This window comes from Emiliania huxleyi (assembly GCF_000372725.1).
Source record: "Emiliania huxleyi CCMP1516 unplaced genomic scaffold EMIHUscaffold_292, whole genome shotgun sequence".
NCBI lineage: Eukaryota > Haptophyta > Isochrysidales > Noelaerhabdaceae > Emiliania > Emiliania huxleyi.
The window spans coordinates 64,258-72,920 of NW_005199836.1; the positions used below are offsets into that span (position 1 = coordinate 64,258).

Consider the following 8,663-nt stretch of genomic DNA (forward strand, 5'->3'; position numbering starts at 1 on the left):
GGCGGGGCTCGGCGACGAGCGCGCGGCGATGCTGAGCGACGTGCGCTCCGAGCTGGTCGAGGCGTTGACGAGCACTACCGGCGCCGCCCTCACCGCAAAGTGCGAGTCGCAGCGGCGCGGCGTCAAGCTGCTCGCCAACGAGCTCCTCGGCGCCGACGCGGCGGCGGGCAAGTCGGAGCTCGAGGGCGACGCGGAGGAGGGGACGCTCGTCGTGCCCGGCGAGGGGGCGGCTCGCGCGCGCGCCGTCTTCGAGCTGCTCGTGCGGATCCTCGAGGCGGGCGGCGCCTTCGGCCCCTCGCGCGGCGCGCCGGCGGAGGAGCAGGCGGCGCTGCGGCTGGAGGCCGGCTGTGCGCTGCTCGCCCTCGCGCGGACGCGTTCGCTGTCGGTCACGTCGGTGATGGGGCCGGAGCGGTGGCACCGGCTGGGCGACTGCATGCAGGACGAGGACCCGGACGTGCGCGCCAAGTACGCGCTGAAGGTGTGTGGGTCGCCGCACGCGCCAGCCCCCTCCCGCCGCCGCCACAGCGCGCGACCGTTCCCGGGCCGGTTCCCCGGAGCGTGAGAGGCCTCCTCCCTCTCAGGTGTACCGCGAGCTGATGCGCCCCTTCAACGCGCGCAAGACGATGGCAGCCTCGGGCGCGCCCACGCCGTACCTCGTCTTCCGCAAGAGCGGGCTGCCGCCGCGCTTCTGCCCGCTCCTCGCGCTGGCGGCGCTCGACGCAAACAAGGCCAACGCGAGCCTCGCAAAGAACTACCTGACGTCGATGTGCAGGCGGCTGCGCCACTGCGCAGAGGCGCCTCGAGCCCGAGGGCCAGTGCGCGAGCCGTGGCACAGGTTGTGAGGGGCGTGACACGGCTGCTGTAGGAGCTCAAGCAGCCGCACGTGATGCCCGAGGCACAGCTGCCGTGGCTGGTGCGCACTGCAGACCCCGCGCGCGCCACGAGCACGCCACAGCTCGCGGAATGAGCGTGTGGCCGTTGCTGTTAGGTCCACTTGCTCGCGCACCACGCGCACTTTGAGGAGGAGTACGAGGAGGACCCTTGCCTCCCCACCACGCAGCGCTGCCTCGACTTCTTCCTCTCGGCGACCCACCCCCCGGCGGCGCACCCCTCCCTCCTCGAGTCGCCCGCTCACAGCCGCCCCCCGGCCATGGAACAGGCGCTCCTCGCCGGCGCTTCCGAGTTCGACTTGCTCCGCACGGTGGGCAACCTGATCAAGCGCTCTTCCGACCGCGCCTCGGACGACTCGCACGAGGCGCATGCGTCTCCACCCGGCCCCGTCCTCAGACAGCGCACCCTCCTGTCTTCACACCTCGGCCCGCTCGCAGGTGCACACCGTCGCCGACGTCGCGCGCGAGATCCTCGCGATGCGCGGCAAGGGCGGCAAGTGGTCGCACCGCCCCGTGCCGTCGTCGCTGCGGCTGCCGCAGATGCTGTACACACCCGCGCCGCCGGGCGCGTCGGACGGCGACTTCGACATGCTGCCGCACGGCTTCAAGCTGCTCGACCACGTCGGCAAGGGCGGCGGCGGTGTGCTCGCGGTCACCGGCGTCAAGCGGTCGAGCCCGGCGGCCAAGCGGCTCTCGGCGGCCACCCCCAAGCAGCGCGCACTGCCCTCGCCAGTGGGGATCGACACGGGCAGCGCCAAGAAGGCGCGCCGCCGCAGCAGCAAGGGCAGCGGTAGCGGTGGCAAGGGCAGCGGCGGCAAGGGCCGGAGCAAGGACGAGAGCAGCGGCGAGGAGAGCGAGGAGGAGGGCGGGGAGGGCGGCGAGGAGGAGGCGAGCCTCCCACACAAGACCGTCCCCAACCCCTCCACCTTTCTCCCACCTCGCTCCGAGACGCCCCCCAGTCCTCCCCGGACCACGCTGCACCCGCACCACCGCGGAGCCTCCGCCCCCTCACCCCCCCCCCTCCCCTCCCCCTCGCCGCCGCCCCCGCAGGCCTCCCCCATGGAGCAGAGCGACGGCGAGGAGGCCGAGCAGGGCGCCGCCGCTCGCCTCAAAGCGCGCCAGGAGAAGGAGGAGCGCCAAGAGGCGGAGCGCTCGGCGCGCGCAAAGCGCCGCTCCTCCGCCGACGACGAGCAGGGCAGCGCCGCCTCCAAGACGCCGAAGCGGCGCGGCACCCCGACACCGACCAAGGGCGCGCGGTCCTCGGCGACGGTCGGCGAGAATGTGGCGCCCCAGGGCTCGCCCGCAAAGGGGCGCAGCACCCGGGCGCGGCGCTGAGGCGCGGTGCGACGGCGCGCGAGCGGCGAGGGTCCTGCAGCAGCGGCCGGAAGAGCAAGGCCTGAGTCCCTCCTCGCGGCGTCGGCGAGCCCAGCGGTCGCTCATCGCTGCGGCACTTGAGAGTGTGGCGGCGCCATGCGGCGTACCTAAGTACACGAGTCGATTTGCGAGTGCGCACCGGGCGTAGCAGAAGAGCCCCGGTTGTGCGCTGCGTCGGTGGCATGAACCGTAATGTACAGTCGCGAGAGTCGGAGGGGGCGGGCAATGTGAGGCAGCCTGTGGCGCGACGCGGGCGCATGTGGGGGGTAATCACAAGGGGAGTGAACACACAGATCACAGTGGTCTCTTGTCGAGAAAAGTTTAACAGAGTACAGCTGAGACAGGTCAGGAGAGATATGGAACTCACGACAACCATCGTTCGATCACGACTGACCCGGGTCACGCAGAGCGCAGCGCAGGACGTGCACACGCATGCACATGACGCATGCCACCGACCACAGGGACAACGTCTCAACGAGCCAAAGAACAGGAGGCGAGCGTGGCGGGTCTCGCCTGGCGCGTCAGGTCGTCAGCGCACACACACCACGAGACCGCCGGCCACTCACTCCGCCTTCGCCTCTTTGGGCGGCGGCTTGGAGCCAGCGACAATGCGCATCGCCTGGAGGGGGGAGAGGCCGGTGTCAGGAGAGGCGAGAGAGTGTCTGGAGGTGGGCGAGCCTCTCGCGGCCACATCGCCGCTGGCGTCTCGCGTCTCGCCTTGCGGGCGATGAGGGCAAACCAGTAGACGTTGAGCAGGATCGGGAGGGGGACGGTCAGTGCGCCTACCGACACGCGTGGCGGACATGTCCGGGGTGGGGGGGTGAGGCGGGGTTGGGGGGGCACCGCGAGGCGGCAGACAGAAGCGTGGCGGCTGTACCGAGGTGTATTGGCGATGGGAGGGGAGGGGAGATGGGCGTGTCTCAGAGTGTCAGAGTCCGCGCCGAGGGCTCGGTCGAAGGGGGCCATGCCGCAGTCCGAGGTGACGACTGCCTCGGCGAAGGCTTTTAGCAGCCATGGGATGGTGACGATGCGGCAGCCGAGGAAGGAGAGCGCCTGCAGAGCCGAGGTGGGGGCGAGGTGGAGGCGAGGTGGAGGCGAGGTGGAGGCGAGGTGGAGGCGAGGTGGAGGCGAGGTGGAGGCGAGGTGGAGGCGAGGTGGAGGCGAGGTGGAGGCGAGACATGCTGAGATGAGCCGAGATGGAGCCGAGATGGAGCCGAGATGGAGCCGAGATGGAGCCGAGATGAGCCCGAGATGTGCAGGAGCCGACGAGGGGGAGGAGGCGGAAGACGAGGCGGCGGCGCGCGCCCACACGAGTCCGACGGGCGTCTCGAGGGAGGGCAGCATCTTGCCCTTGTTTAGCACGAGGAAGAGGGCCTGCGAGGTGAGGGAAAGGGCTCTGTGTGAGAGCGTGTGTGCGCTTGTGGTGTGTGTGTGTGTGTGTGTGTGTGTGTGTGTGTGTGTGTGTGTGTGTACATGTCGCTGAGGCCCGATGCTTGGTCGGCTCGGCTGCATGTCTCGCCCCTGTCTCTGCATCTCGGGGCATGTCTCCTGTCCGATGTTGGTCAGCTCCGTGAAGAGGAAGAAGGACACGAAGACGACGGCGCGCCTGGTGACCCGCGTCGGGTGGTATTGGTTATTGGCGGGGGAGGAGAGGACGAAGGGACGAACGGCGCGCCCGCTGGCGATGCAGTACGGCCAGACCAGCAGAGAGATGAGATGGTGCCCGTACCTGCGGGCGGCGAGAAGCAGGTGTAAAGAGACGTGCGGCTGTGAAGATCTTGCATGCCCTCTGCAGGTGTGTGGGTCGAGGCCGCACATGAGCGCAGGGTTGCCGAGCTCGGCGCGGGTGAACTCCGGGTAGACGAGCATCACAATCGAGTCGTACACAAAGTAGCCGCACGTGAAGCCGCACGTCCACACCGCGAGCGGCGGAGCCGCCACCGTGGCAAGGTTCGGCTGCGCCGGGCAGGCAGCGTACGCAGGCGGGTCGGAAAAGAGGAGCTGCTGGAGGACTGCGGTGCCGGCCGGGCCGGAGACCAGCGCGTGAAGCCCGGAGACCACGCACTGCGACACGAAAAAGCGCCGCGACGGCGCGAGCGCATCGTGCGACTCTTTGGCCACAGTCGGAAAGAGGGCGCGCGTCGCAACGAGGCAGGCGCCCATGCCAATGGCGGAGGCGACGGCAATGGGCACCATCTGCATTATAGTCTCGACAAACCCAGCGACCTCATAGCCCGGCACCGCCATCGAGCCGTGCGAGCACTCCCGACGAGAGCAGGAACGAGAGCTCTCGAAGCCCACACGAAAAAGAATTTTACAACCAAACTCCCTCGCACAACACTGGGCACGAAAAAGAATGAATATTCACGATACCGAATCGGCGAGAGACTGCGAAGAGAGATAGGAAGAGGCGGACGCCCAAGGGTGGGCGACGGCTAGCGCATCACACCCCTCTCCTTAAAATCCCTGTGTGGTGGCGGCGTGCCGTCCTCCCATCCCTCCCTTGGTGTGTCCCTTTTCTTTCTTTCTTTTTTACACTTGGCACGGGACTGGGCGCGCGCTGGCACTATAAAAAAGAATTTTAGATGCAAGGTGAAAAATAATTTTACCGGGCTGACGCGCAACACTGGGCACAGGACTGGCGCGCAAGGCGCAACCCACTGGCACACTAGGTACAGCGGGAAAAAGAATTTAAAGCGGCGTGGACACTCTCTGGACTCTCTCGTCTCTGCGCGCACTGGCACTCAAGAAGACAGGAAAAGAATTTTCTTCGAGTTTTTCTCTTTCGCCATCCAAACGCAGCATTTCAGTGTTTTTCTAACCGCCAGACGCGGCCGCGGGGACCCCGCCGGGCAAGCGGACGGCGATCACGGTGACATTGTCCCCGCTGCCCCGCCGGGCCGCCTCGTCCACCAACGCCTTTTTTGATGGCGAAACTGCGGATGTGATTCGGGGTGGTGACAGCAGTTTCGCAGCGACCCAGGATGACAGAGCTGGCCTTTGCCAGGGTGAGGACTTTTGTGCGCCTCGGTGAGGCGGTTCCGATGGTATTTTTTTCGAGCGCAGGTGACTTCATCTTGCCGGTCAACTGCCGGCGGTCGACAACTGCCGTTCGAGCAGCGTCGGGTACCGCCGGCAAGATGAACTCACCTGAAGCTGAGCCGCGGCATGCCGCCCCGCCTGCGCGGCACGTATTTTCATTAGGAGGCGCATACGTGTACCAGCCGGTGGGGGGCAGCGATCCCGGGAGCTGCCAGCGATGGGGGGCGTCCGTGCAGCGCGTCGAGTTTTCTTTTTTCGTTGCGCCAGCGCCAGTCCACGCCCTTGTCGCGCATGTGAGCGCGCGGCAACGCTCGATCTCTACGGAGGCTCCAGCTCAGGTCAGAGGGCCCAGCCACTCGTTCGTCGGTTGGGTGTAAACAAACATTGCCTATGGTCTTCAACGCACAAAGGGTGTGAATAGAGCTCTCTTGATCCTTCTGAGCACGAAGACCGCTAGAACTCTTCTGCAGACTTTAGTGTTTCCGGTTTTCATTAGCTGTGAATGTTTGTATATGCGCCCGCCGCAGACCGCCCTATTCCACTGGCACGCGCCACGGGCCACGAGAGCCCTGGTAGAGCCCAGCTGGCATGTTCCATCGCCCGGGTGTCGGGCTGTCTGCATACAGACGTCTCGTCGCCGTGGCCGACGCGTGGTCCGACGTGTGGAGGAGTTTGACCTCAGCCAGGCCGTCGGTGTCGGCGGGCTGACGGCGGCCGCCGGAATCGCGATTCGCTCTGCCAGCTGCCAGCAGCCTCGTGTCGCCGCTCTCGTTGGCGCAGCAGCAGCGATTGGCCTTTGCGCCGTCGCTCGACGGCGTCACCGCCCATCTGACCTGCGCAGCTCCTGCAGCTCCTGCAGCTCCCGCTGTCAGTCTTCTGCTCTCACGCACCTCACTCGCCGCACGCGGATTGTGCGCCGCGCCAAGCAGGACACGTGCTCATGCAAACAATGCGAGAACTTAGTTGCGCCGCTCCTGTGGCGGCGCTGCTTTAGAGAGGAAGCGGCAGCGTGGGAAGCAAAGCAGATGGAGGCGGCGCGGCATGCCAAGGAGCTGCTGCTGGCGGAGGTTGAGCGGCTAAGTGCAGCAAGGGCCAAGAGCAAGAAGGGCAAGAAGAAGAAGAAGAATGTGGGCGTGGGCGATACGGGCGCCGCTAGGCTCAACGAGGAGATGCTGTGCAGTTAGAGAGCTCGTAGCGAGCTCGATTTTGATGAGAATTTGATGAGAAATATCTCGATTTTGAGCAAAAAACGCCAAAAATCGGCGCCTGCGGCGGGCCAGCCTCCGGCGGCGCCTGCGGCGGGCCGCCCGCCCCAGACCCTGTTTACACCCGAGCTATGCCCCACGACCTGAGCCGGAGCCGGACGGGAATGGTGTGGGATTGGACCGAAGCGCACAGGCACAGCGCGATCTCGACTCGCTTACCGTAGCGAGCAGCGCGAGCGCGGAGATTGCTTTGGGCGAAGAGGTCTGCGATTCGACACGCGCGAGCTGTTGCCGTGTTGGCCTGCGTGCCGACCTGCAGCGCTGCACGCAGCCGCGCCGGCAGCTGGGGCCGGCCGGGTGCAGCGACCAGCGTGCTCACCTATGTCCTATCCCTCCGCCACCTCTGCTGTGATGGCTGCCTCCCCTTCCGTGTTCCGGCAACACACAAAGAGCAAACAACATATTGCTCAAAATCTCTCTCTCAGCATGTAGAGCCTACAAATTGTTCGCACGGCGCACAGACTCGCAATCCGCCGCCTTGCACACCCCCTCCAGAGCAGCTTGGCCGAGCGTGTCCCGCTTCACGGCATCCGAAGGAATGCGGACTGCCTCACCCGCGCGGCTCGGCACGGCGTTGTGGACGGCAGCGAGCTCGAGGTAGGAAGTCAGCGCGCCGCGTGCCCGCTCCAGTGCCGCCTGCTGCGCGGGGACGTCGTCCACGCGGCAGCCCTGCTCCAGAGACGCAATTGAGGCCTCAAAGCTGTTGGTCAGCGCTGCGGCTTTGGAGAGATCCTCTCCGCTCAGCGGTGCCATCTTGGTGGCAAGCACCATGACCGCCGGCGCGCTCTTGAAGTAGATGGCCGAGAGCCGCAGGACTGTGATGCTGTCTTCTCTGGTGCCTCTGTAGCCGGGCAGCGCCAGATCGACAGCGAGCTGGTCGAGCTGGCCCAAGGAGTCGGCGAGCTTGCGAAGCTGCGCCTGCGCACGGTCGAGGCTGCCGCCAGACTCGACGAAGCCCATGAGGTCACCGAGTACTGGCACGACGATCCGGTCGTCGCGACCGTAGATGCCTTCGGCAATCGAGCGCGCAGGAGCGCAGCACGGCAAAGCGGCGAGGCTCGCTAGCGCAGCGCGCCTGCTCAAGCAACCAGACTGCACCAACGCCGACGCAGCCGAGAGGGCGGTGGCGAGAGCAAAGGTCGCGCGCTCTCGAGCCATTCGCGCTAGAATTCTTTGTTGCTGCAGCTGGTTGCTGTACTCGAGTACGATCGAGTCCGAGGTGACAACAGATCAGGGGAGTGTCTTTGACTCGCCCCCGCCCTTTCCCTGTCAGCAGTTCACCTACGGGTATGTTCGTAAGAGCTACATACACTGGTATTGCTAAAAATTCGGCGGTAGTGATCTAATCACCCGAATACCACGTTCGGATCGCTCCTCATCGCAAACCCTGTCAGCAGTTCACCTACGGGTATGTTCGTAAGAGCTACGTACACTGATCTCCCTTTTGTCCCAGTAAGCTAAAAGTACGTACACTGAGAGAAAAAAATCTCTCTCTACAGTGGGTTTCGGGCATTAAGAAAACGTAGTATTAAGAAACCACGCCGAGCGATTTTCGCGAAAATCTAAGAAACCACGGCGCGCCGCAGGCGCGGCCCCGAGAAAAGGCCAGACACGAGTCTCGAGTGTGAACGGGAGCCCCAGCTCAAAATTTCTCTTCGCCTGCGGCGCGCGCACTTGTCACTTTCCAAGTCTACGGTGTTCTGAGTGGAGTGGAGATGGAGGCGTGTGTGCGTCTTCCCGTCATCCAGAGAGCCGACTCGGCGGCAGACTCTGGCATCGCCCTCGCGGACCGCAGCTTACCTCTTACCTAAAATCCTTAGGGGGGCGGCTCTCCGTCGCCGCCTCCCCCGAGCCCGCCGCCGCCCTTGCCGCCGCCCCCATCGCCTCTGCCAAGCCCGCCACCGAGCCCCCCGCCGCCGACGCCATCGCCGCCTCCGTCGTTGCCACCGCCCTCCCCAGCGCCTCCCTCGCCTCCGCCACCCTCGTCGCCCCCATCGCCGCCTCCGCCGCCGCCCTCGCCGCCTCCGTCGCCGCCTCCGTCGCCGCCTCCCCCGAGCCCGCCGCCGCCCTTGCCGCCGCCCCCATCGCCTCT

At 66.0% G+C, this 8,663-nt stretch overlaps 4 protein-coding genes across 4 annotated transcripts; 2 read left to right on the forward strand and 2 right to left on the reverse strand.

The window, feature by feature from the left end:
• The first annotated feature begins 586 nt into the window (after positions 1-586).
• EMIHUDRAFT_444103 (hypothetical protein) lies at positions 587-2,597 on the forward strand. Its single transcript, XM_005775820.1, has 6 exons — positions 587-794; positions 866-913; positions 989-1,084; positions 1,160-1,255; positions 1,329-1,799; positions 1,941-2,597. The coding sequence occupies exons 1-6, from the start codon at positions 597-599 to the stop codon at positions 2,223-2,225; spliced, it is 1,194 nt and encodes a 397-aa protein (XP_005775877.1). The 5' UTR covers positions 587-596; the 3' UTR covers positions 2,226-2,597.
• On the reverse strand, positions 2,572-4,540 carry EMIHUDRAFT_444105 (hypothetical protein). Its single transcript, XM_005775821.1, has 7 exons — positions 4,081-4,540; positions 3,940-3,993; positions 3,813-3,870; positions 3,570-3,638; positions 3,206-3,317; positions 2,982-3,046; positions 2,572-2,883 (listed from the first exon to the last, which is right to left on the reverse strand). Exons 1-7 carry the CDS (start codon positions 4,509-4,511, stop codon positions 2,827-2,829), a joined length of 846 nt encoding a protein of 281 aa, XP_005775878.1. The 5' UTR covers positions 4,512-4,540; the 3' UTR covers positions 2,572-2,826.
• Positions 4,541-5,808: 1,268 nt separating this feature from the next.
• Positions 5,809-6,490, forward strand: EMIHUDRAFT_239625 (hypothetical protein; the record flags this gene model as incomplete). Its single annotated transcript, XM_005775822.1, has 3 exons — positions 5,809-5,878; positions 6,049-6,217; positions 6,301-6,490. The coding sequence occupies 3 exons, from the start codon at positions 5,809-5,811 to the stop codon at positions 6,488-6,490; spliced, it is 429 nt and encodes a 142-aa protein (XP_005775879.1).
• Positions 6,491-7,006: 516 nt separating this feature from the next.
• On the reverse strand, positions 7,007-7,729 carry EMIHUDRAFT_116435 (hypothetical protein; the record flags this gene model as incomplete). Its single annotated transcript, XM_005775823.1, has 1 exon — positions 7,007-7,729. The coding sequence occupies one exon, from the start codon at positions 7,727-7,729 to the stop codon at positions 7,007-7,009; it is 723 nt and encodes a 240-aa protein (XP_005775880.1).
• Between the last annotated feature and the right edge of the window lie 934 nt (positions 7,730-8,663).

Bases quoted from the DNA above. Each gene is read 5' to 3' on its own strand.
- EMIHUDRAFT_444103 (XM_005775820.1), top strand. From the start codon at position 597: ATGCGCCCCTTCAACGCGCGCAAGACGATGGCAGCCTCGGGCGCGCCC. The intron at 795-865 runs GCGCCTCGAGCC...CGGCTGCTGTAG, and splicing joins GGCTGCGCCACTGCGCAGAG to GAGCTCAAGCAGCCGCACGT. The intron at 1,256-1,328 runs GCGCATGCGTCT...GCCCGCTCGCAG, and splicing joins CCTCGGACGACTCGCACGAG to GTGCACACCGTCGCCGACGT.
- EMIHUDRAFT_444105 (XM_005775821.1), bottom strand. From the start codon at position 4,511: ATGGCGGTGCCGGGCTATGAGGTCGCTGGGTTTGTCGAGACTATAATG. The intron at 3,639-3,812 runs GAGACATGCCCC...CTCACCTCGCAG, and splicing joins AGCTGACCAACATCGGACAG to GCCCTCTTCCTCGTGCTAAA. The intron at 3,047-3,205 runs GCGCGGACTCTG...GCGTGTCGGTAG, and splicing joins CCCCTTCGACCGAGCCCTCG to GCGCACTGACCGTCCCCCTC.